Consider the following 27454-nt stretch of genomic DNA (forward strand, 5'->3'; position numbering starts at 1 on the left):
AATAGCTTTTTCCATAATGCGGAAACCTGATAAGAAATTTGAAGGCACGATTCATTTGAAGTAGAGGACCGGTCAAGATAATATACTCACTTCCAGTCAGGCTAATACAACCAAAATAACTTGCTCACGCAACCACTCAAAAAGTAGACAAATTTAGAATTATTTCCAACAAATTTCAGTTCAATACAAGTTCTAAAATAGTCAAAAAAAGATATGCTTCAAAATAAATTTCCAATAGAGAATAAATTGGAGATGCAGAAATGTTTGCAGCATATGTTACCAGAGGAAAATAAATTGAATCACCTTGATAACAAACATGAAAATTGGAAAAAAAAAAAATAGACAAAAGATATAGCATAAAGAGTCAGTTTAACATCCCATCATATGCTCAATGGAGATTTACGGGCATAATTAACATACTTGATCTGACCCGGAGAAGCTAGATTGAAAGACTCATCACCAACCAGAAGAAACCACAATCTGTAATATGCCAAAGGGGTAAATGCAAATCAAAGAGATCCCAGACCACCGTTGCAGAAAACATCCAAATCCGACCACATCCTTCACCAATGTTTAAAGTCCATCCACTTAAATTGACTCCAAGAGTAAACAAACATTCCTCCAGATATTACCTCATGGATAAGATGGATTTATAAATTGGTCAAAAAGCGAATTCTTGATCCATGTAAACTATAATGATTAGCATTCAATAATCATAGAGACCTGAAATCAATTAAGAGTAACATGGAGCAACAGGTCAGGAACTAGGCAAGTCAGCCGCAAATAGGAAACCAGCCCTCACCAACTTCAAGCCCAAATGTTGGGGCTAACATCCAAAGCTATTACTCATAAGGAGATGGCAACCATGAAAAGAACCCGTACTACAGCAAATAAAAATCATTGCATTTTGTTGTTCTCTTACCCTAATATTCACTTTCCTAAAGTTGAATCAGAGAAAAAGTAGGGATGCTTCATGTTGAATTAAAGCCATTTGCTCCAAGCAATAGCATAGCAGCTCACATAGTCACATAACATCATGTAGGTTCCCACCATTTTCAATCTCAGCAGTTGACCAAGTACATTCATATGCCCTAACTACTCACTAATGGTTTTCACACCATTCATAATCTTTGACTTCCTCCACCACAATTTCAAACCACAACTGATAGCCAGAGCTTTTTTTCAAAACCACTTTTCGGGGTTAAGCAGCATATTGCACTGAACCAATGCCTTAGCAAGCAAAGAGCTTACGAGCAAGGCCGCACATTCCAGCTGACCCCAAAAAAGAAAAGCAGGTATACGCTGAGACTTCAGTCACTTTCTACGGAATCTGAAGAAAGTGCAAACTATTTGACAGATTCCTATAACCGTTTCAACTTGAAAAAAGGCTCCACAACAAGCTCCTATATGCCAATTGTACTATGCTTTCAACAATATTTGTCCACCAAGAAATCAACTGGTTGAACTGAAGCAGTGAGATTCTACAATAATTGACTACAATAAGCTACATCAGCAGCCATGACATATAATGGGGAAAAATATATTCCCTCAATAATATAAGAGAGTGAAGTAACTTAACATGCCTAAAAGCTTAAACAGGAAAACCAACTGCATCATCAACAACACAAAGCAGAAAAATCTAAGCAGCTAAAAAGAATCCAAAGAGAAAGAACATAAAAGAATCTACCTCGCTTGCAGTCTCCCTGGTTTCACAATGCAGGAGCAACCAAACGGCAATGCAGCTCTGGGCAACGGCAAGATTACTCCTCCCACAGCATGCAGCCAAAGTTTTTTTTGCATATGGAAAACCGAGAAACAGTTTCCACTTTCGTTCCCGTCTTGTGGGATGAGAGTTTCAATGAAACCAAAAGCATAATTGCAGATTACAAAATGAAAGCTGTCCACTAACCCACATTCTTTATACCCAAGTCAAAGGAACAATGAACAGTAAAAGCCCAAACTCCATAAATCAAGATTCTAACAGTTTTCTCCATGAGTAGTTCCTCTAAAGAGTATGATTTTCGTAGAGATACACAAAATAGTCGCTGATCAAGCACATAATGTCCACAGTAGAAAAGACTTAAAACCAATCAATAGAACATGAGAAATGCTTCAGTTTGTCTGCATTGCTTCAGAATGATACTTCTCTAGCTCAGCATCAAGATCTTCTGCGGAAACCTTTTCTCCACGGCCCTTTCCCCGTCCACGGCCTCTTCCAAAGCCACGGCCTCCGCCACCACCACGTTGCTTGCCAAAGCCTCCACCCCTGCCATGACCACTGAGAAATAACATAACACGATTAGATAAATCAAGTCTATCAGTAGCCAGCAATCATTGACTAATAAGAGAAAAGACTGATATGGAACAGATATCCCACACAGATTCACTATTATAAATATTGATATAGTACCAGCTGGTTAAACAGGAATGTTAACAAGCACTTACAAGTATGAACTGTTGCATGCAGCACAAGTAAAGACAAAAAATTTATACAACCGAACACCCAGTGCGAATAAAAATGTGATAACATATGTCAAAATCATTGAAAATAATTGTGAGATTACATAGACACAACAAACAATATTCACTTGGAAACACACATAACAAATAAATACAAGGTGACGTTTACTTGACTGTGCTATTATTTCAGAGAACATATTTCAGGCAATATGTTCTCACAGCACATGGTTAATAAATTTCAGAAATGACCCTCGAAGTCAAACAATTCCATCATTTTCTCCAGCTATAAGACTTTTGTGAACCAAAAACTAGAATTTTCAAATATAAAAGAGAAATTTCTGCCAAGAATTAATATTCGATTAACAACTCAATGAAAATGTAATGCAGCTTTTAGAAAATTTCAGCATCACAACCTAAATGCAAAAGCTTCAACATAACATATACTAGAATTTAAACATCTGAAAAAACCATGGGGGCATGCAAATATGTAATAAAGCATACCCTCTAGGGGCTCCATTTGAATTTCCAAAGGCGCCATTGCCAGCTGAAGGTGCACCAGGAGTAGCAACATTTGTTCCCACGATCTCGATTTTCATCGGCTTCCCATCAAGCTGAACATTGTTGTATCTCTTGACAGCAGCCATAGCATCCGTTCGCCGAGAGAAGACAACTTCTGCTGTTCCCTAAGAAGAAGAGATTTTTTGTTCTAAACTACAGCATGATATAAAGAATTCATCAGAAGGACCAGTTTATGCCAAACTCGATTAGATACCTTCGATCTCCCACTCCTATCATAATGGATCGTAAATCGTTTCAGGTCACCAACCTCAGCAAATAACTCCTGCATACAGGCACATAAACATTAGAAAAATATGCCAAAATAAGTATAACAACGACAAAACATTAATCTTAATGGAAAATTTTTGGAAGAATTGCTAAGCATCGCTAGACTTTTTCTTCACCGAACTAATCTCCAGTAAAATGAATAATTGAACAGTTTTTAACTCTATGCAAAAATCAAAACCAAAGAGATAAGCCTGAGGAATCACAAATATAAGTTTATGGAAAACAAAAAATTCAAATCAATATCATCATTAAAGCAACAAGAAATCAAAACAGAAAAGAAATCTTCTATTAAAATCAATAAGAAATTAGCAGAAATGTTTTTAAAAATTAAAACCTTGATGTCATCGTTGGAAACACCATAATCTAAATTTGAGATGTAGAGCTTCGTTCCGGTTTCGATTGCGGAGGCCCGACCTGCTTGTCCCTGGAACGCCGCTCCCTTATCTGAATACATATCGTGCTGCCACGTCGTCTCCGGCGCCTAAACAAACGAAATAGTTGATAAAAAAATTCGAATCGGAATGAAAAAGAAAAAAAAATCTAATAATAAATAACACAGAAAAATATAATCAGATCTAAACAGCTAGCTACTTACTTTAGCTGCGGTATACGGCCCCGACCGGTTTGCTCCGCGATTAGGAAAGCGGCGGGCGGGTCCCGGCCCGGATCCACGGCCTCGACCGCGGGAGTTTCCGGATCCGGACTTACGGCTTCGCTTGATGAGGTCGTCTAGCGACATCTCTAAAGCACTTGACATTTTTATTCTTAATCTTCTTTAAATAGAATAAAGAAAAAAAAACACTAGAAAAATAAATGAAGAAAGAGAGAGAGAAATTTGAGAAGGAGGAGGAGAAAAAAAGAGAGATCGAAGGAGGAGAGATAGGGTTTCCGCCAAAGCTAAGAAGTTCAGAACTGAAAAAGAGATTTGTATGACCAAAAACAATGCAGGAGTCGACAAGGACTGGAGTCAATAACTAAAACGTATATTCACGGGGTGGGGTTACATTTATCTTCTCTTCTAATTATACTAATGTTTTTTTTGTAAGAAGGCGTCAAGGTGTCGTGGTGTAGTTGGTTATCACGTCAGTCTAACACACTGAAGGTCTCCGGTTCGAGTCCGGGCGACGCCAATTGCTTAAGAATCTGTTTTCTCTTTTGCATTTTTACTTTTTCCGATTCCGTTTTAAGCCATTTGCTTTTTCACTTTTTTCCGGATTCCATTTTAAGCTTAAAACTTGAATTTGGATTTTTAACTTAAAGCTTGAAAACCATATCAGTTTAATTACATAAGAGCAATGCTGAATTTGATGCTAACCAGGCTGTAAAGAAGCAACCATTCCTTTAAGCTTAAAACTTGAAATTTGGATTTTTACCTTAAAGCTTGAAAACCATATCAGTTTAATTATATAGGAGCAATGCTGAATTTGTGAAGTCGATGGTAACCAAAAGAAAAATGTGAAATTGGGCCTTCCGTACTCTTATATGTGCAAGCAAAGTGGTTTCTGGCTTGTACTAGGAGCGAAAGTGTCACTGCCATCCGCAATTAAGAGTTAGGACAGTGCTCACATATTCCTAATGCCTGTAGAAATTTATTTATTTTTGGCTACCTAGGAAAATAACTGATTTAAAAAGTTTTGAAAGGGCCCAACCGGGTTCGAACCGGTGACCTCTTGATCTGCAGTCAAATGCTCTACCACTGAGCTATGGACCCATGTTGGAGGGTGGTCTTAACTTTTCTTAGTTAACACAAATTATAAAGAAGGAAGTCCAAACTATGCGTCCTGCATCCTGACTTTTTTGTAAACGAAAGATTTTGACGGATGATGCAACGTAATAAGAAAAACCAAATGTTTTCCTCTGTTCTTGGCAATTCATGCGTCCAAATTTCCAGATATATGGGGATCTCGTTGTTATGAAATGATTACACCTCAAGTCATTTCTCCTAATTCATTGCAAATATCAGACAAAACTTTTCGATGTGATTATCCCATGACATGGCACATAACCATTCAATTCAAACCACCACCGAAAAGATAATCACCATGTTCTGGAAAATTATTTAGGGAACTCGAGAAAGATTCAGCAAATGAAACAAAATATGATCCAGGAACAGGAACAGCAACTGATCCTTTCTTAAGTATATGAATTTTGGACATTTGTGCAGGATACAGAAAAACTTGCAAGAGAATTAGCAAAATCATCAACCTGTCCCACTCTCCCACAATCCTAAAGATCGAACCACACAAGCAGAACCAGCGACAACAAGACCTGCAAAGACGGTAGGCACAAAGAAATCCGCCTTGGACCTCTTCACCATATGAGCAGGCAAGCACACTTTTACCGTCGGAAAGTCTAAAGGAATCCTGACAAGCCCTTCAGCCTGACAGGACTGCGAGAACGATGATGATGGAGATACTGCTGATGCAAAGGCCATCTCTGGAGGAAACGATGCCAAGCTTACCATTAAAGTCAATAGAACTGTCCATGTTAGAGCACGGAGTAATTGAGGCCACCGTTCCATGACTTGCCGGAATATTGAGTTGAGATAAGGAAAGAACATGATGCTATTTGGCGATCAAAAGAATTTTGAATGTCCTGATGATTGTAGTAGGAGAACGTGATGAGATGATGATGATTCTGGTTCTTGATCAACGGATTTATTTTGCTGTTGCAGTTTTTAAGACGAAATAAAGGGGCATGGTAGCACGTTTAACTAACTTCTTGTCACAAGGTGAAACGACCAAGACTTGGTCCTCCAGTTATGGTTTGATCCTTTATTTATTTGGCTTGCTTATTGGGGGGGCTCTGACTATGTGGACTGGCTGCTTTGGAATTTGATTAGATGCCAAACCTCCTACAAAAACTGGTCGTGAGCCTAACTAGAATAGATATAATGCAACTTTAACAACCCGTTAAGAAATATCTAGATCAGAAATTCTAATTAACAAGAAAGTGCAAATTCTAATTAACTAGAATAGATATAATGCAACTTTAACAAGCTAAAATTTAAGAGTCTGATCGTAGATTATTTTGAGTCTAGCACAAGTAGTTTTAAGTCATAAAAAATATCTAGATCAGAAATTCTAATTAACAAGAAAGTGCTGCATTATAGTCTGCTTTTCAATCATAATCAAGCATTGCTTCACTTGTGGTTTAAAACCAAAAGATAGGTACAATGCGCCCCACTTTTGAGCAACTGTGACAATCATTTATCCTTGCCATAATCATTAACTTATTCTAGTGGTATAGTTATTTATCAATATCTTTGATAGGAACAGCACTAATCATATCTTTTGAACAAGGAGATTTACTCCAAATTCAGGCTCTATCAGCAGAGCATATTGAGGTGAGTGACGATAGCTGGGAGAGATGGTGACACTGAAGTTAGACAGGATGATAGCGAACAACACCTGAAGTTCTGCCATGGCAAGGCTCTGTCCAGGACAAACTCGAGCCCCTACACCAAAAGGTATGTAAGCTTGAGAGGATCTGCAAGCTCTAGAAATGCCATGAGCAAACCTCTCAGGATTGAACTTTTCTGCATCAGGTCCCCAAAATTTAGGATCAAAGTGCAATTCTAGCAACCACAACCAAATATTAACCCCTTTTGGGATTTCGATATGACCAAGCTTCAGGTTTTGCAAGGCCTGCCTTGAAACAAATGCCGTTACAGGGTACAGTCGCAAAACCTCTAAAATCACCATTCTTAACTGCACAAAGTGAATGAAATTTTGGTTAGAAGTTGGAACATTTAATATTTTTTATGGTAATTGATCACTAACTCTCTAATTACATACTGCTTTCATCTTGTGAAGCATATCGAAATTTAGGATGCCATCCTTGCACACTTCTAAAACCTCAACACGTATACGAGTTTGCCATTCAGGATGTGAAGCCAACAACATTAGACCCCATATGGCGGTTACAGCAGTAACTTCAGAGGCAGGGATGCAAATGTCCTTGCAGTTGTCTACTATGAACTGATCAGGTGTGGATGGCCCAAGATCACCATTCTTGGAACCTTCAATGATCACTTGCAACAGATCTTTAGAAGCAGACTCGGTGTGCTTCTTTACGATGCCCATAATTGTTGAATGAATCTCCTTCGTAAGCCTCCAAATCTCTCTGCTCTTTTCAGTGGGAAGATATCTGATATTGGAAAAAGGAGAACCAGTTTGAGCATTGAAAGAGATGTTTCACCTCAATTTGCTATAGAAGCAGCAAATATACGCCAAGGTGAAACAAAAATATAGTGAGGAAGAACATACCTGTAGAAAGGGACACCACTAAGTATTGTTGGTGAGCACATCGCTTTAATAAGAGATAGAGATTTTGGAAACATTTCCATGCCCGTCTCCCATTCATCCCCGAACACCACATTTGAAATGATATATGAGGTGTACCTTCTCACATAATCATCAACTCTGATGTCTGCGATCCCTCCATTAGCTTCGATTATATTCCCCCATGAATTCACCAGTGCCTCGCCAGACTCCACCATGAGCTTCAGCTTGTCCTAGAAGCAGAAGTTTCATAGAATTATCTCCAAAATATGTACCTGGAAGAGACTTCTTATCCCCAACTAGGAGAATAAACATCCTAGATAACAATATCGTCTAAACCTCTCAGAAGTTTAATTTTTCACCACTTTGACATGTACCTTGACCTTGTCCACAAAAAGATGGGGTGCAATACTCTTCCTCTGATGGGACCAAACAGCGCCATTTGTTGTGATAAGGCCCTTGCCTAGCAAAGCTCCTCGATCTTTTTGTAGGTAAGCAGGTTTCCCCATATCCAACGATGTGAAGCAGTTTATTTCTCTTACAAAATTGTTATCAGCTACGTATAGGAACTGTGACCTCCCAAGTGCAAATAAGAACGATTGCCCTTTGAAGACAATGCCAAAATCATGTTTGTCAAGTTAACAAAGCACTTGCTTAAAAAATAACAGAATAAAACCAAGGACAAGAGGATTAGGAGCATTTCGTATCACAGATCGCTCAAAGCACCATGATAGCACTGCGAAGTTGTGATAATAGGCACACAACAACAAAAACAACTGCAACAGTAGCAATCAAAAAAAGAAAACGATGAGGATGAACAACTGCGGTAGCCGCAGCAAACAGCAGTAATAACAATCACAATAATAACAATCCAAAATAACCTGTGATCAATGCATTAATGACATTTAAAGATCAGCTTGACATCATCTACAATTTAAATATCGTGGTTTCTAGGAACTTTTAATCTCAGATGCTAAATCCTTAAGATTTTTTTTAACAATTGTCATATAAGATGATAAAGATACAAGGTCTAGTTGACTCATACCGTATTGTTTAGTCCACTGCTTAAAATAAGGGAACAGGTGCATTAGACTATGATGTCCCTTCATGTTTTCATGATTGGATTGATTGGGAGATAAAGGAAGCATCTGCTTCATTTGAGGAATGTTCCCTAAGAGGAAAGAAGGTAAGGGACCTGCGATCCCTTGCCTCCTGAGAATCACCCGACGACTTTCTCCATTGAGCCAGAGAACATGAAAGAGATAGACAAGAAAGCTACAAATCCCCAAGACAGAAAAAAAGGTCGCAATGTTGTAGAAATCCATCGGGCTGGTAGCTTGGCTTTCAATGCTTACAACATTTTGTATGGATGACGAGCTTTGCAAGCCGACCACTTGCGCTTGTTTAATTTGATAGTTAAAAGTTGGACAAAAAAAAAAGACACTTTCTGAATTCCATCAAAGAACTGATAAAAGCATGGAAACACGTGGGAAATGTCTTTATGGTCAAAGCATTCTCCACGTTTCAAGTTCTTAGATACAATAATTAACCACACTTTTTCTTCAAGTTCTTAGATAGGACAAGGGCAACACTGGCTTAAGCACTCTTCATTACTTCAAGTTCTTAGATAATGGACCCAAATTTTAATTGGAAATCAATTTAGATTCCAGGAAAACTTTATTACTTGTCAATTATTTGGTGATTAAGTTTATTTAAAATGTAAATATACATAATAATAAGAGTTTTTAATGAATAAGAATTATGGGTAAAGGCTCTGTAATTTTTATATAATTTCTATGTTGGAGATGAATTTTCAGTGAAAATTTCACATAATTGTAAAGATGTAAATAAGAGTGTGGATATACTAAGTTACATAAAACAAAAAGTATTTCATGAGCTTAAACATTACAAAATTAGGTTTGTTTCGAGTTTATTATTTGTTTGTAAATATTTTATGTTCTTTGTAATCTTTAAGTTTATAATAAAAAAAAATTCAGTGAATTTAGGTGATAAGTAATGAATCACTTTAAATACTATCTCGATATTAAATACAATTTTACTTAAAAATCTTAGCATAAACAGAATAGAATAGTTTAACCAATTAGTCAAACCAAACCTGCCCCGTCTACCCCCTTCCTTATATGCAGCAGCATGTGCAGGCCTAACTTGAGAAGTAGATAAAGGTAGAGGCATTTTGAAATTCCACTTACTGAGTATTATAGGAAAGTCAATAAAATAATTGATTAGATTCACTCTCTCTCGTGATAGGCATCTAAAATGAGAGAAGTACAAAAATGGAAAAACACGTGGGAAATGGTTTTATGTATTCAATATTTCAATTTTTCCATAAAAATAAAAATATATATTATAGCATGCAGCAGCATATTAAAATATTACCTATATTAGATTAAGTATAAGCACGTGTACATTGATATATTAAAAAAACCAGTTTAATGGGGAATTTGAGATAAAAGACTTTAGATGTTGCGAAAAAAATATTAAGTTGGGATATTATTAGTTAGATTCTCATTAAAATATTATTTGTTATAAATTATTTGGTAATTAATTTTATCAAAAATATAAATATATTTAATGAATAAGAAATTTTGTTTATAAATACCCAAGTAAATTACTTTGGACTTATTAGTACAAATAATAAGAAAAAGATAAAATACATTAATACAATAAAATAAAATAAACCCTAAATATATTAACTCCGAATGTAAAGATGTTCGAGAAGATTAAAAGAGTAAATTAAATTCTCAAAAATCCATACTTGTGCAAGGCCAATCCTAAACAAGACATGTCCAAAGTTATCCACTTATATAAATTTTAATAGGGTAAAATATCATTATTTCTAAGTTTTGATCGAAATTATATGAAAGTTCATTAGTTTTCAAATTGACACTTTATCTTAAAAAAATATTTTTTGTTAGACACATAGATCCAACTATTAGTATTTTCGTCAACTTGCTAACGAGATAAAGATAAAAAAATAATTTTATCTTTAATTAATTTTTATAATTACTATTATATAATTTTATTATTTTTTATTAATTAAAAAAAAAACTTCTCAAAAGGGAGCACCGGTGCTTCCCAAATGGTGAGCACGATTGGTGCTCTCCCTTTCTTTTTGAGCGAGTGTTCCTCTTTTTTTAAAAAAAATATATAATAATCGTTTTTTAAATTAATAAAAAAAATATTTTAATTTTTTCATCATTTCTGTTAAAGATATTTGTATTCTTGAAGCGAAATGTCCATTTCAAAACCTATTGTAACTAATTTCAATCAAAACTTAAAAAATAAAGATATTTTATCCATTTTAATAATGCAGACCACTATTATTATCTCAGTTACAATATTATTATCTCACTAAACCCACTAAACCCTAAACTTAAAACCCTAAACTTGATAGTAATTTCAACCATTATTATCTCAGTTAAAATATCCAAACCACTATCCGTTGTAATATCAAAATCCATGTTCACACCTTGTCCGAATCGACCTAGATTTAATTTCAAATTCATTCGGTTTGATGGTAGAAAAATCCTAAGCCAATTACTTTCTTCTTTTTTTGGAAAGTAATTTCATTAAGAAAGAGAGCTTTACAAAAGAACTACCTTCTGGTAATTTACAATCAGTGGTGCCGTGACAAAATACTTACAGCATATTCATACCACATCAAGATAAACTTTCCTATCCATGTCTCACAGCAACCAAACTCCCCATCAACAAATGACTGTAGACAGAAGATCAAAATTTTTATATATTTACACATTGTTAGTATGAGCTGTAATTATTAATTTTTAAAAATATTTTAAGAAAAATATTTCCACATTGCTTGTTCTTCATGCGATCTGTTTGATTGTGACATACATCTACGAGTCGTTTTTGAAATTCAGTTTTCCATCGTCATCCATGTTCAGTCCATACACCAAATTCACACAATTTCCCCCGTTTGTTCACTGCAAGTGCATATAATCTTAAGTTTATTGTTCATTTTTAGATATTTTGTATTCTTTATGATCTCTACTTTCATCATTTTCTTTTTTATCTGTAAATAGAAACCATAGATACAAAACCACATTAACTATTATCTCGATATTAATTAGGTTTGTTTTAAAAACAAAACCAACATAAACATCGCAGTAGTTGAAGCCAATTTTGGCCAAAACAAACCTGCCCCTTTCCCTCATACGTAGCAGAATACGCAAGAGCAGCACGAGAGGATGAAAATATATATATTAAATTGTTTGTAGATAAGGGTGCAGGGATTTTGAAATTTAACTTTAAAGTAATTTAATACAAGCATTGAGACCATAGGAAGGACTTCAAACATCTTCGTGTTCTGACTCTGTCTATCACTTGGGACCCAAGGGGTAGTCTTCTCAAAGGGAAATGTCTCTTATAGCTAACTCAGAATCAGAGAAACCTAAATCTAGTTTGGGACTTCAAAATCCTGTCTTGTCTCTGCCATCAGTTATAACAAAAGAGCACATTCCTGCTGTTGATGATGATGATCTTCTAGAATTTGATTTTGGGACTGTGTGTGATACATCTCAAACTCCAAGAATAAGGTTTTAGATACTGCAGAATTTCACAAGAAAGTTCTGGTTGAAGGATTAAAGAAAATTGTTGGGGCATTGCCATTGACTTCAACTATACAGTCACTACCTTCTCCAAATAAAAGACGAGCAGAAAATATCCGTCTTCCTGAGTTTTCATTCGACACTATTCTAAACTTGCCTCCACGAAAGAAAGTTTATGAACATGATCAGACCCCAGTGTTACCAATTTTAGAACCAAAACAGACCACCAAAAAAAGCACAACCTTTTCACCTATTATCACTACCATGGTTGCACCACAGAAGAATATCTTTGATGATGATGATGACATGCCTGAATGGTGTCCTCCAAATGTAGAGCTTTCGAAGCAAACAGTTTTGAATCAGCAAAGGTAGTAACGACTTCTATCCATCCTACTCTTATGAAACTCAAAGTTAGGAAGTCCATCTCCAGGCCATCCTAGTCCCTTGTCCTCATCTTTAGCTGCCCAGTTGCCTATCTCTACCCAAAGATCCAATTATGCAAGTTATTGTCTAACAACTGCCTCTGTCAAACCAGCACGACCGAGACAAACTGATATATATATATATATACACACACAGAAGGCTCCAAGTTCTATGATGGGGTCCAATTCTATCCCTCTATGGAGGCCACCCGTCCACCCTCCTGGACGGAAGGGCAGGGAGCGATGAAACCAGCTTTCTCAGGTCAATGTTAGATCGTTAAAGCTCTGTATAAATCCTGCTCAAAAGGGGGTTGAGACTTCATAGAAGCTAAGGTAAAGAGAAATATCAATTTGTAAATAAGCAGCTAGTTAATGGGCGGATTCATAAGGGGACTTTACAGTTTTTCAAAAAAACATTCATTGTCGCTCGTGATAGGCATCTCAAATAATAGAAGCAAAAGGAAGTTATAGGCATTTCCAGTCATTCAGCTATATAATATTCAATCTCTTCCATGATGAGTGTTAATTTAAACTAAGATAATTTCGATGGGGGATTGCTTATATAATATACGATCAACTGAATTAAGTTGTTAGCCCCTGGGGCAAAATTATGCAAGGACGAAACTGCAAATAAATCTTTAGACATGTTTGGTTTGGACTAATTGGGACAGTCTTGTCAAGGCCTACAGACCATACGCAGGAAGGGATTCAAATTGGCGGTGACGGACACAGCTGCTGAAATCCTGAAATGTTTTGATATAATATAACAAATAAATAGTTAAAATTTTAAATTTTAAATTTTAATTTATCCCATTGAATTGGAAAAAAGAACAGTTGATTTTTATATTTAAAAAACAAAATAAAGAATTTCACAAATTAAATTTAAAAAATATTTTTATTAACAAACAAATAAGGATAATACAAAGAACTCCTCATTGAACTCAAAAATCGAACTTTTAATTCTTCACTGTTGTTCTTGTATCTAAGTGTATAATTTCCTTTGCATTTTCCTTCCTAAAGCAAAAGCAATGGTTAAATTGATAATCAAATAGAATTTATACGACTTGAATATGCGACTAATATGTACGCCATCCCCTATTAAATACAGGGAAGAGATTCATTAAGCAGTCCTGTGAAAGAAGGGTTCATTTATGTTTTAATTTGAACAATCAGCAGCCTGCTGCATTTGAGGAATGTTCCTCAAAAAAGAAGATTATGTTATGGAACGTTTGATCCCTTGCCTTCAAATGACTGATCCACCAACTTTCAGCCTTAACCCCGAAAACACACTAGATGAGAGAGTCAAATACAACAAGAGTGCACATTTTAACATATAATGATGAAAGGCACCATCAATTTGGCTGGCAGCCAATGCTAAGCTAAGAAAAAGTTACAGTGTATAACAAGGTTTGGAATTGCTCCACCACTCTGAACGAGACCACAAGGCAAATAATAGGTGGAGATAAACAAGTATATATAAACATTCCATATTATTCATGTTTCAAACAAGTATATATAAACATTCCATATTATTCATGTTTCACTCTTTTCCATCTCATCTTATAGTAAAAAATGGATGATAAATAAAGAAAAAAAAAAGATGTTAACAGTTTTTCCTTTCTTTTCCCTGCTCTATTCTTGCTATCAGCCATAAAGGAAAGAAAAGATTTTTCAGTTCCTCACATGTTTCTTATCTCTTCTATCTCCCTACTTGATCACCTCTCATACCAAGCAAAGCTTTAATACAAAAACCATATTAATCTTATTAGAATGTGACAAAAGATGAGGGTACCATAGAATGAATTTCAGAAGAAAATATATGAACCAACTCTATCTTGAAGACAAACTACCTTGTCAACTAAAGCAATTAACCAAATCCATTAAGTAATTTGCTCAATAGGTGATGTGGGAAAGTCACGGGATCAACGAAATGGGATAGGATGGGAGTAAAAAGGATAAACAGAGAAAAACAGAGGGAAAAACGATGAAAAACAAAAGGGAGAGGACAGTATAGTTATCAAAAGAATTAGCAAAACCCAAGCTTAATTTCAACATAACTATGACCACTCACCTAGTAGCATACCTGCATTGCTATTTCAGGAAAGGATTCCAAGGCATTGACTGAAATCACGGCACAACGAATAGCCAAAACCGCCATGGCTCTCCAAATGACATGCTTCTCAAGCTACAAACGGAAACAAAAACAATTTCCCTTCGGCATCAATTACTAACAATTGCAATAATTAATTAAAATAAATTTAAAATGGAACAAAGCTGATTTATGGAACAAAAATAAGCATTTCATTTCAAACATTTTAAACCCATCAGTCCAAAGTACTTACATCCATCAAAACTACATTAACCAACTAAAATTTATAAAGAGCAAACATCAAATAACACTACCATAAGACCCTAACCCTAAATTCCCAAATTGCACCAAATTCACAAAATCCCCCAATTACAGAAACCCTAACATTTTCACCCTCAAAAATTCAAGAGCTAGTAAACTTGGTCACCGCCTTAGTGCCTTCAGAGACAGCGTGTTTGGCAAGCTCTCCAGGAAGTACAAGTCTAACAGCAGTCTGGATTTCCCTGGATGTAATGGTGGGCTTCTTGTTGTACCTTGCGAGTCTAGAAGCCTCTTGAGCAAGCTTCTCGAAGATATCATTGATGAAACTGTTCATGATTCCCATGGCCTTGCTTGAGATCCCGATATCTGGGTGGACTTGCTTGAGCACCTTGAAGATGTAGATCTTGTAGGTCTCAACGCTTTTCTTGGATCTCTTCTTCTTCTTGTCTCCGGCTGCTGCGCCTTCCTTAAGAAGCTTCTTCCCGGCCTTTGGTTTCTTCTCAGCAGGGGCTTTCTCGCCAACGGTGGTCTTCTTCTCCTCCGATGGCTTCTCAGCTGGCTTCTTCTCGGCCGGCTTCTTCTCAGCTTTTGGCGCCATTAAGAATTTCGCTTCCTTTTCTTTTTGGAAAGCAACGAAAGCTTTGAGCAAAGAAGGTTGGAAATTTTGGTTCCCTTTCGGCGTCTAATTGCGAGTTGGGAAATAAGGAATTTGGGGTTTGACATTTATAGAGGGGAAACGGAGAGTTTGATTGGAGGATTTCGAGAGACGCGGATTGCTAATGTGGAGTTTTCTGACCTTTGGATGAGGAATTTAGATCGACGGCTTGGAAAGATGCGTGAAGGATAGTTTACGTGGGAAGTGGATATAGACGTGGCGATTTATCATTCGTAGGAATTATGCTGCTTTGGATTGATGAGCTAGGATTGTGCGCGGGTGATCCGTTTAGCATTTCGAGACGCTTTTCGCTGCCCGCCCAAGTGAAGAATCAATTTTAAATTGTCGTCCATCAATATTGGAAAATTGCATTTCAATCAAATAAATTTTATCATTTATAAACATGCTACAATTAAACTTACGCTGATCTTAAACTTTTTATTTGAAATTAAAAGCAATTAATTAATTCTTTAATACGATTTTGTAATTTTTTTATAAATTAAAATATACAGTCCAATCCAATCAAACGAGATTTATTATAGTAGACAATGATGGATTAAATTTAAAAAATATATATAAAAAAAAGTGTGTTAGAAAAGAAAGTGGAAAGAGCCGAGTAAAATAAAAAGTATTTGAAAGAGTGTAAAGATAAGCATCTTACAACCAACTCAAAGGAGTTCTTGATTTGTCTTTGATAAATTATCAAAGCTCTTATATATAAACTATACCCATACTTCGATAAACTGTTAAAAGAATTACTTTTTAATAAATTTTATATAAAAACTATCAAGTTAAATTCTCCAAAAACATCTTAATAATTAATCTAATTTATGAACCATGCCACGTGTACTAGATTATTTTCATTGTTGTTATGTTGTTCCATTCATTTATTGCCCTTTATGTAGTCATATAATCTCTATATAATATGCAAAGAGAGAGATAATATATTAATAATCAAAATTAAGTATATATTATTATTTATGTAAATATAATTATAGATTAATTAGTAGTGAATATATAATTATGCATTAACGCCTGCCCCTCTTAAAAATGTTCATTTAATAATGGCAATTCATTTGAGAAAAAAAAAAAGGCAATTCAAAATTCATTTTTATATTCAATAAATTAATTAGATTGGATGAGGAATAACAAATTTTGTTTCCATTATTCATTATTCATCTCACAGTCACATTCCCATGCTTATTTCAAACCAGGGGGTTGTGATTTTTTATTTTTTATTTTCAAATGTTTATTAAAATTATGTTATGTGATAATTGACACATTTCTTGATACTCAGTTCATAAAACAAATTTATCTCGTACTTATTAGATATTACGAGAAAAATAACTCATATTATTTTATATATTGTAAAGTTCCTTTTATTACAGAGATTATTAAAATGTATGTCATTCTAATTCTGATTACTGAGATAATAATGAGAATTTGAGATTAGTACTCAAAAGCATATTGATATCAATGTGTTGATAAATGTTCACCTAGTAAGAGGAATATATCATATTCGTTAATATTTCACTAACATGACACTAACAACATAAACATTGGGCTCAATTGAAAATTCAAATAAAATATCTATAACTTATTTTTTATTAATATTTTATTAGTATTAATATATATATATTTATAAATATTTTAATAAAATTTTTATTTACGCATGCACGAAGTAATAGTACCAACTTTTAAAATTCTAATTACGTTAATTAATTTAATTGAAATGTCTTTCTTCATTAGAAATGACGAATTCATATACAAAATTTTTAAATCACAACGAGATAGATACATATATGGAATTTGCTCATGTTATATGGAATTAATTTAAATCACAATGCATAGATTCATATATGATCTAGTAATTATTATTTTCTTTGTCTTTATGAATTATATTTGTATACATATATTAATATTTGACTAGATTGAAACATGTATGCATATATATATATATATATATATATATATATATACATATATAAATTTTTTTACAAGTTAAAACATAAATGTATAATAATAATAATAATAACAATAAATTCTTCAAATTTCACCACTTGTCAAGCAAATGCTCATAACAAGGAATCAATTATTGTAACCAAGAAAATGTAACAATGTAATTACCATAATTAACAGCATTGTTTATGAATAATATATTTTTATAATGATTTTTTTGTATATTGTCTTCTTAAATCTTGTTCATTATGTAATCAATTATATGTGGAAAGGGATTAATTAATCAATATGACTACAACATATTCATTAATTATTCCAAGCATAAAGTACGTTACCTCTAAGCCATTGTTATCCTTTTTTTTTAGGGGTAAAAAGGTTAAAAATTCAAATCCATCATATGTAGCAAAAAAATATTATATTCAAAAAAGTATTTTATTAGAGTTTGAAAATTTCTAATTCAAATTTTAAATAAATAATTCTCTCAAAAAATTAAATAAATAAAATGAGAAAACAATTTTTCATTTTGTATGGATAATTAAAAATTTTAGTATGTGGTGCTATAATTCCGACATAATGCTTGATATAATATTTGATCTGTGATTCTAGTATTTCAAGTATAATACTTGATTTTCTTAACCTATGGTGTTACAATTCCGAGCATAATACTTGATAGATCGTTAATGTGTGTGGTGCTATTGGTAAAAGTAATTTATACTAGTAAAATTGAAACTAGTAGTCACATAGTTGGACTTAGAGCAGACTCGGCTTGGGTTCTAAATTGTTTGTCTAAGCCCGACATGAAGTCGGCCAGACTTGCATATCTTTGCGTGGGCGTTCATGAAGGCTCAACCAATCGGACTGAAAACCCCACTAGCCCAACACGCGTATCTTTGTTCTCTCGGGGTTGACCCGTTCACAGTCTCAGCAAGCTCTGCCCTGGAACTCTCATACGCTGATGAAAGCTCCCATCCCTGCAAGCCCCCCGAGACCCATGCTTCAAATCTAGAAAAAAACCTCCCATTTAATCCCGAAAATGAGGCTAACCCGCTCTCCTCGGCCTCTCACAACCCCTCACTTTTTCCCGAAACAGATATTTTCTTCTACATCCAAATTCTCCACTCAAGATAATGACGACAAAAAAAAAGACACCCAGATCATTTCCAACCTCAAACTCATTGTACGAGGAAGACAAAGCTGGAAGATCGCATTAAACGACACGGTTTTCCTAAAGCCTCAGCACGTCGAGGAAGTGTTGATCCAAACCTTGGACGACCCGAGGTTAGCTTTAAGGTTCTTTAACTTCCTTGGACTCCACAGAAACTTCCACCATTCAACGGCGTCGTTTTGCGTATTGATTCACGCTTTAGTTAACGTCAATCTCTTCTGGCCCGCCTCCTCGCTTTTACAAACGCTTTTGCTTCGTGGGTTGAGCCCAATTGAGGTTTTTGAAGCTCTTTCGAAGGCTTATGAGAAATGTAAGTTTCATTCGAGTTCGGGTTTTGATTTGTTGATTCAAAATTATGTGCAAAATAAGAGAGCTTTTGATGGTTTAATGATATTTAGGTTAATGAGGAAGTTTGATTGTTATTTATTTCCTGAAATTAGGACTTTAAGTGCTCTTTTAAACGATTTAGCAAAAATAAGGCAATTTGGTGTTGTTTTGGAAGTGTTTGATGAGATTCTTAAAGCCGGAATTAGGCCTGATATTTTTATAAACACAGTGGTGATTCGTAGTTTGTGTGAATTGAAGGATTTTGTTAGAGCTAAGGAAATGGTTTGTCAAATGGAGTCGAATGGGAGTGAGTTGAATGTGGTTGTTTACAATGTGTTTATTCATGGGCTTTGTAAGAGTCAGAGGGCGTGGGAGGCGGTTGAGATTAAGAATGGTTTGGTTCAAAGGGGGTTGAGAGCAGATGTTGTCACGTATCGTACATTAGTTCTTGGCTTATGCAGAGTGGAAGCATTTGATGTTGCTTTGGAGTTGATGAAGGAAATGATGGAGTTGGGTTTTCTTCCCAGTGAAGCTGTAGTTTCAAGTCTAGTTGATGGGTTGAGGAGGAAGGGGAAGATTGAGAATGCCTTTGGTTTAATAAAGAAAGTGGGGGAACTTGGGGTAGCACCTAATTTGTTTGTTTACAATGCATTGATTAATTCATTGTGCAGAGATGGGAAATTTGATGAAGCAGAGTTGCTTTTCAATGAAATGGAAAGCAAGGGTTTAAATCCAAATGATGTTACTTATTCTATTTTGATTGATTCATTTTGTAGAAGAGGGAAAATGGATATTGCACTTAGTTTTCTCGGTAAAATGATGGTGGCAGGCATAAAAGTAACAGTCTATCCCTACAATTCTTTGATCAGTGGGCATTGCAAGGTAGGAAATTTGAGTTTAGCAGAGTCTTTTCTCAGTGAGATGATTAACAAAGGATTGCAGCCAACAGTGATAACTTATACATCATTATTAAGTGGATATTGTAATGAAGGGAAATTGCATAAGGCATTTAGGCTCTATCATGAGATGACAGGGAAGGGAATTGCACCGAACACTTACACATATACCGCCCTTATATCTGGCCTTTGTCGAGCAAATATGATGGCTGAGGCAATTAGATTGTTTGGTCAAATGGTAGAGAGAAACATTGTGCCAAATGAAGTGACATATAATGTTCTGATTGAGGGGCGTTGCAGGGATGGTAACATGGTAAAGGCCTTTGAATTGCTTGACGAAATGGTAGAGAGAGGTCTTGTGCCTGACACATATACTTATAGGCCTTTAATAAGTGGTCTTTGTGCTACTGGTAGAGTGTCGGAAGCCAAAGAGTTCATGGATGGCCTTCACAGAGATCATCATAAGTTGAATGAGATGTGCTATAGTGCACTCTTACATGGTTATTGCAAGGAAGGAAAATTAGAGGATGCGTTGAGTGCATGTCGTGACATGGTTGCACGAGGCATTGACATGGATCTTGTGTGTTATGGTGTACTTATTGATGGAACTCTAAGACAGCATGACACACAAAAGTTATTTGGTCTTTTAAAGGAGATGGATGATCAAGGATTGAGCCCTGACAATGTGATATATACGAGCATGATTGATGTGCATGGTAAAGCAGGAAATCTTAGGGAGGCTTTTGGGCTTTGGGATATTATGGTTGGTGAAGGATGCATTCCAAATGTTGTGACATATACTGCTCTGATAAATGGCTTATGTAAGGCAGGGTTCTTGGATAAAGCTGAGCTTCTTTGTAAAGAAATGCTGGTCAGTAATTTGCTTCCAAATCAGACAACCTATGGTTGTTTCGTTGATCGTCTCACTAAGGAAGGAAATATGGTGAAAGCTGTAGAGCTTCACAATGCAATTGTTAAAGGGGTTTTAGCTAACACAGTCACATACAATATACTTATCCGTGGCTTTTGTAAATTGGGTAGACTTCAGGAGGCCATGGAGCTTTTAGTTGGAATGACTGACAATGGTATTTTCCCAGACTGTATTACTTATTCAACTATAATTTATGAGCACTGTAGAAGGGGTAGTTTACAGGAAGCTATTCAGCTGTGGGGCTCTATGCTAAATAAGGGTATAAAGCCTGATACACTGGCATATAATTTTTTGATACACGGTTGTTGTGTTGCTGGAGAACTGAAAAAGGCTTTTGCATTGCGTGATGACATGTTGAGAAGAGGTGTTAAGCCAAATCAGATTACATATGATACTCTTGTTCATGGAACTCGTTTGAAGAATTCTTGTATGAACAATGATGGATAGTAAGCATGTTTGAAAAACGTTTTTTTGTGATACAAATTTTTTGACAGGAAACTGAACAGAGTTCCAAAGACCTGTTGTTAAGGGGCTGGCCTTAAGAGATGATATCATTAAAATTCTCGACCAAAATGAATGATGGTTTAAGCTTAATCGACTTCCTCAGGAAATGACAGGTTCATCCACTCCACTGCCAAAAAGAAGACAGTATTCTTTGGATAGTCTTCCTGTATATTACCATAAAGTTGTAAAGTAAGAGGATGTAGCATACGCCTGTAAGGATGGCGAAAAAGTTTACTGAAGCCTTACCATTCATTAGATCAAATGTAAGTTGTAATAAGCTCAACAAGGGCCTCCCTTGCTTATTGGTTGATAACTTCCACTGGCAATAGTTTGATTCAACAGGGCCACTTTGTGGGAAAGTGAATCTGCAACTCTATGCTTTCTACTTCTTGGTACCTCGCAGACCAGTTGCTTTATTGGCTGTAGATGTCAGCATCTTGTTAAAGATGCAATATACTCTTCAACTCCAACCAAAACACAAGAACGTGCATATGTTACCAAAACACAAGAATGGGCATGTGTCATAAAATCTCATGTCAGATATATTAAAAAAATACATGAACATTGTATCGATTTCTTGACATATACGTATTTCATTTCATTACCATGATGTAAAATGGTGATGAAACAGGTGAGAACTTCAATAAATTCACAGCAGACTCTTGGCCGGAAAGCCTGATGCTTTGGCCCTCCAGTTTAAAAAACCGTAGCCATGATTGCTGAACAGGTTACTAATATGAGCTCAGAAGTCTTGCAATAGTCACACATCCCTTAACTTATACTTCAAATTAAATTCAAAGAATACAACAGATTGTGGAAATCAGAAACGGTCCCATTACAAAAAATATATGACCAACTTCATTAATATTTTATACGCATGTCACATTAAATCCAGCAACTAGCAAGCGTTCTTGTTCAGGTTGCCATGAAGGAACAGTTTCAGATATATTGCATACCAAATAAAATCAAATAATGCAAGCCACCATGTTAATCTGTAAGGGCACCACCCTGTTATGTGAGTAACCAAACATCCATTTTTTTAAAGTTGCATGAACAAACCTCAAAGGAGCGTGTACCACCCCCCTGAAGAAGATACACTTTCGTTTAACGACTCAACTGTAAGACTCTCGTCATATAACCTCCACGCATAACAAATTATAAGATATAAATGGAAATCACTAAAACTTGTTCTAGACAATGACTTTAATATAAAAACTTGAACAACAAACCAATAGCATAATTCAGTCAGGTCGATACCTGCGCCCCCACAACCTATTAACATTTCACTTAAAGCAAAAGCAGAAAGCATTTGATTATCTCCATTCCTGCCTCTTGGAGATTTCATAGATCCATTTAGCTGGCACGGCTTCTTATAACATCAAGTCCCATCTCAGTGGGATCAGTTGCTTGCAGCTCTACTTGAATACCATCCAACTCTCTCTTGAACCTGTCCTTGGAGCTTGCATAAATCATCTTGCTTCTCACCCTTGATGTGTCAGGAGACCTTCATACAAACAGTAAGAAAACATAAACATCAATAGTTAAAACGTACAGGCTTTGGAATAACAGTAAAACCCGACCAGTTTTAAACATATAATAATACCATGCAATGAAGAAAATCCTGCTTTTCTGGCAATTCTCAGCAGTCACAAAGTCAAAATCATATACAGCATATCGACACTCATCAGCAGGGAGGCTTGCAGTGAAATCCTCGTAGCTTTGGGTTGGCTCACCAAGCTTTTCCACAACAACCTGCTTTTGTTTCTCCTCAATCTTGAATACTATGAAGCGGTAAGTTCTTTTAGCCTTTAACTCTAGAAACTTCAGCTTGCAGTCATCATGCACAGCCATACCAGAAGCTGCGTTAGCCTGTAATAGTATGGGGTAGAATACATAAGCTTTCTCACATTAAAAACCCCTTCAAATTATATAAGACCAACTAATCCATCAGCTTTTTCTAAGCACCTTTTTTTACCCTTGGCAAGCATTCCCAAGAAATGAAATCATAAATGGGCTAGTTAAGAAATGACATGTCTTTGAGTTCTCTCCCATTTAGAAAAGAAGGGAAGGGCAGAACAATGACTCAAACCAATTACTGTCATTCTCACACTCTTTAAAATGAGAGCCCAACTTCCTCAACCAACCCACAATGACTAACCAAACAGGACAACCACATTGATCCATCGCAGTTATTTTCCACTGTTTCAGCAATGAACTGTAAACTTGAAATCACCTGAAAATTCTTCACATTTAACTGGCCTAAATGCAATATTCCAACCTTAAGAGTATTAACTAACTGGCAATGGACTGTAAACTTGAAATCACTTGAAAATTCTTCACATTTAACTGGCCTAAATGCAATATTCCAATCTTTAGAGTATTAACTAACTGGGGCCACTCTGAGAGATGAATGCCAATGAGACTGTTTGTGATAAAGTCAAGCAACAACGACAATAATAAAGGTAGCTGAGATGACATGCCATGGGTCATAAAAGAGACAGGCTTCTGCGGTGATGCATATCATCTTGTGGAAAAACATAAACTAACTGTTTTAAAAATAATGAGAAACAAAAAATCGAAATCCAAAATCATAACCTATCCAAAATGGACAATGGAAGAATGATCAAAGAAATCCCATTTTGAACCAAAGGTCGAGAAAGCCATACGGATTAGGAAGCTGGTGCTTAACAATCAACACTTCATTAAATATTATAATCCTTACTAATACAAGTAATCAAACATAAATTCTCAAAGCAATCACAATGGCAGATCCATGGAGATTAACTGAGGCATTTTCTTTTATCTAAAATAAAATTCATAAATTTGATTACGAATTTACAATCCAAAACGACAACACCGCAGCAGTCAGCAAGCAAGAGATCAAACAATTAAAATCGAAATTTCTATTATAAAATCATCCATTGGATGAAAAATTATAAAGGAAATGCAAATCTAGCAATCAAAATTTTTCTAAAAAATTAAAAAAAAATTTTAAAAAATTAAACTAAGTTAATCAGCAGAAAACACAGAGATCTATGTTCAAGATAACAACAAATCAGATCTACATTAACCAAAAAAAAATTTTAATTCCATAGCAAGTCAAAGAAGCAAAGATCAAAGACCAAGACTTAAAATGAAAAGGAAAAAATATAACAGCAAAAAGAAATGAATACGAAAATCTCACCATGGCTATTTTAGGCAGAACTTGCAGAGAGAAAATCTAGGGCGACAAAAAAATCTAAAGAGGTGGAAGAAGGAATTGAGGGCTTTCTCAAAGAGACTGAGATAATAATAAAAGGACAGCTCCCTTTCTTCTTTTTTTTTTTTCTCCGTGAAGTGAAATATTTCAGACCTTTTTTTTTTTGGACGGCTCCACTCCGCTAAATATCATGATGGAGGTCGTGCGAGACAACGGAGAGAGAAAAGTTGGTCTGTCCAATAATGGAGCGACGCGTGGTTTAAAGTTAAAATGTCGGCTATGCCCCGAAATCTGGTTGCTTTCGCGGTCGGTTTTCGACTGGGATTCGTGAGATCGGCTCAAACAAGCGATCGTAACCTTTTTTTAAGATTCGGTCCAGACCAATGAGCCTGATGTGGCCCGGAATGATGTTGTGGGTGATACTGATACGCGGGAAAACTATGAAAACTAAGCCCAATTCGGTCTGGGCCGGATAGTTTTATATTTTGTAGTTTTATCTGACATAAAATGGATAAAAAAATATAATAATTAGTTTAAAATAAAATATAAATATTTTAAACACAATGAAAAATAAGAATAAATATAATTTGATTATATGTTAAGTAAATTAAATTTCATAAAATCTTAATTTAAATATATAAAAATAAAAGATAAAAAATCATATCATTTATCATAAAATATAAAACCCAAATATTAGTTTTTTTTATAAAAAATTTATAACAATTATATCTTTGAAATTAGGTAACCAGAACTTTAATATATATATGTAACATCTACTATAAAATGAATAACAAATGTCGTAATCAACTTTAAATGAATTGAAATGATTGTAATTGTAATGCAATGTACCAATAAGTATAAATTGATTATGGTTCAACGTAAATAAGTGAGAAAAACTTGAAAGTTGAAATTAGCTTTCTCAAAATCTTAACGTAAAAGAGTAAAGATAAGTTAAATTAAGGTCATATCATTTATCATCAAATAGAAAAATCTTAATATTTTTTTATATAAACAATTTTAAAATGATTTGTATCATTCAAACTAATTACAAGAATTCTTATTCAAAATAAATAGTTTCATGCAATTAAATAAATTTATAATGTTAAAAATATAAGATTTTTAAAAATTTAAGTAAATATGTGTCAATAAAGATTAAAAATACATAATATTTGTTGTAAAACAAATAAAAATTGTCGTAATCATCTTAAAATAAATTATCATGATTATAAACGTAAAAAAAAACCATCTCTTTATAAATATTATAATAAACATTGAGAATAAGGATAAGAATAATTAATGTAAAATAGATAAAAAATGCCATAATTATTAAAATTACCTAATAAGTTTGATTGATGATTTTGTTGAAAACCTTGTGGAAATAAATTTAGTTCATCGCTTTTCAAAAAAAAAAATAGTTCATTAATAATAAAATGTTTAATTATTGGAACGGATCATAAGAAGAATTTAATTATTTTTACTAATTATTTCGACCAATTTTTCTTTTACACAAAACGAGATTCATGAAATTTGTAATCATTGTGGAAATTACATATTTCCTATTCTTAAGTTTAACTTTGATGGTTGGAACGGTAGGAGTTTAAATGAAAACTTTGATTTTTTTATATATTTGTATAAATAAAAATTATAATTACAATTAAATAAGTTTAATATAGATGACGTAACTATTATATGGAGTAGAATAAGCTAAAAGACAAACTAAATAAATAAATTAACAAATCAATGTAGGGTGGAAATTTAGGTCAAAATTCTATTATTTTTGGTGACATATTCGCATAAATAAAATTTATAATTACATATAAATAGTTTTTAACATAGATGAAAAATCAACTTACGGTGGAGCTCGAGCTTAAGACTTAAAAATATTAAATTCTTTTCTTTTTTTCCATTGAAACAAGACTTCATAAACATGAAAATCTTAATTTTGAATCTCTTAGTTTAGTTAACTTAAATAAGAGTGAAATTTCAAGAGAGGGATGAATGAGATTCTTTAAAAACTTTTATAATTTTGAAGATGACAAATATTTTGTGAGCTTGAAAAGCCTTTTTGTTACTCTTGTCAAAACTTGACTTTTAGCGAAGTAAGAATTTAAGAATAGAGAGAAGCTTGTGCAAGTATTTTATAGAAATTCGATCTTTTTATTTACGTCATTTCTCTTAGTTACTTAAAGAGTTTAAAATTTAGTATAAAATATGTATTTTGGAGGTCTAAGTACAATATTTACAAAACCCTTTCAAGACTAAAGTTTGAAATCTCTACTTTTTTAATAGTTAAAGGTATAATCAACAATTACCTGTTAATGGTTCATGTATAAGCTCTTTCAAAATGTAACAAAGAAACATGTAGAAATTAAGATGCCTTTCTAAAGTTGATGAGCTCAATTAATATAGAAGACTGAGAAGTAAATGATGATTAATAAGGCTTTGAAGATTGTAAAGACTAAAGAGAGAATAAAAACTTATTTAACGCTTTAAGCATGTTCTTCTTTTGATCTTGTGTTTTTCTTAATCTTCTCAAATCATAAATTGATGAAAACCTTCAATCTATACCTTGGAAGCCTTTTTGGAGTCATTAGGGTGCATTAAATGCAAAAACTAGCCGTTTGTTGCTTGAAAAACACGTTTAACGGTTACTTGGCACCAATACCTATCCCTTGGTATTGATACTTTGAGCTGCAAGAAATTCAAATCTTGCAAGAAGGTATCAATATTTACTTAGTAAATATCGATACTTACAAGGCAATGGCATTTTATTTTATTATGACACTTTTAACACATTTTTATGTTAAATGAAAAGTAAGAATAAGTATCATAATCCACGTAAATGTTAAGTACAATAATGAAAATAAT

General features: G+C 34.4%; 6 protein-coding genes and 2 non-coding genes across 8 annotated transcripts; 2 read left to right on the forward strand and 6 right to left on the reverse strand.

The window, feature by feature from the left end:
- On the reverse strand, positions 1675-4276 carry LOC18590733 (THO complex subunit 4A). Its single transcript, XM_018127995.1, has 5 exons — positions 3902-4276; positions 3641-3787; positions 3233-3301; positions 2962-3143; positions 1675-2278 (listed from the first exon to the last, which is right to left on the reverse strand). The coding sequence occupies exons 1-5, from the start codon at positions 4061-4063 to the stop codon at positions 2113-2115; spliced, it is 726 nt and encodes a 241-aa protein (XP_017983484.1). The 5' UTR covers positions 4064-4276; the 3' UTR covers positions 1675-2112.
- Positions 4363-4436, forward strand: TRNAV-AAC. Its single transcript has one exon. It is a non-coding gene; the product is annotated as a tRNA-Val (tRNA).
- TRNAC-GCA lies at positions 4946-5017 on the reverse strand. Its single transcript has one exon. It is a non-coding gene; the product is annotated as a tRNA-Cys (tRNA).
- Positions 5185-6136, reverse strand: LOC18590734. The gene has a single exon (XM_007016429.2). The coding sequence runs from the start codon at positions 5864-5866 to the stop codon at positions 5507-5509; it is 360 nt and encodes a 119-aa protein (XP_007016491.2). The 5' UTR covers positions 5867-6136; the 3' UTR covers positions 5185-5506.
- Positions 6366-9010, reverse strand: LOC18590735 (cytochrome P450 714C2). Its single transcript, XM_007016430.2, has 5 exons — positions 8635-9010; positions 7967-8193; positions 7575-7822; positions 7104-7455; positions 6366-7016 (listed from the first exon to the last, which is right to left on the reverse strand). The coding sequence occupies exons 1-5, from the start codon at positions 8912-8914 to the stop codon at positions 6591-6593; spliced, it is 1533 nt and encodes a 510-aa protein (XP_007016492.2). The 5' UTR covers positions 8915-9010; the 3' UTR covers positions 6366-6590.
- LOC18590737 (probable histone H2B.1) lies at positions 14879-15653 on the reverse strand. The gene has a single exon (XM_007016432.2). The coding sequence runs from the start codon at positions 15546-15548 to the stop codon at positions 15093-15095; it is 456 nt and encodes a 151-aa protein (XP_007016494.1). The 5' UTR covers positions 15549-15653; the 3' UTR covers positions 14879-15092.
- Positions 18146-21772, forward strand: LOC18590738 (putative pentatricopeptide repeat-containing protein At5g59900). The gene has a single exon (XM_007016433.2). The coding sequence runs from the start codon at positions 18598-18600 to the stop codon at positions 21328-21330; it is 2733 nt and encodes a 910-aa protein (XP_007016495.1). The 5' UTR covers positions 18146-18597; the 3' UTR covers positions 21331-21772.
- Positions 22358-24764, reverse strand: LOC18590739 (actin-depolymerizing factor 2). Its single transcript, XM_007016434.2, has 3 exons — positions 24572-24764; positions 22991-23256; positions 22358-22891 (listed from the first exon to the last, which is right to left on the reverse strand). Exons 1-3 carry the CDS (start codon positions 24572-24574, stop codon positions 22741-22743), a joined length of 420 nt encoding a protein of 139 aa, XP_007016496.1. The 5' UTR covers positions 24575-24764; the 3' UTR covers positions 22358-22740.

The sequence above is a fragment of the Theobroma cacao genome, chromosome 9, assembly GCF_000208745.1.
Source record: "Theobroma cacao cultivar B97-61/B2 chromosome 9, Criollo_cocoa_genome_V2, whole genome shotgun sequence".
Taxonomy (NCBI): domain Eukaryota; kingdom Viridiplantae; phylum Streptophyta; class Magnoliopsida; order Malvales; family Malvaceae; genus Theobroma; species Theobroma cacao.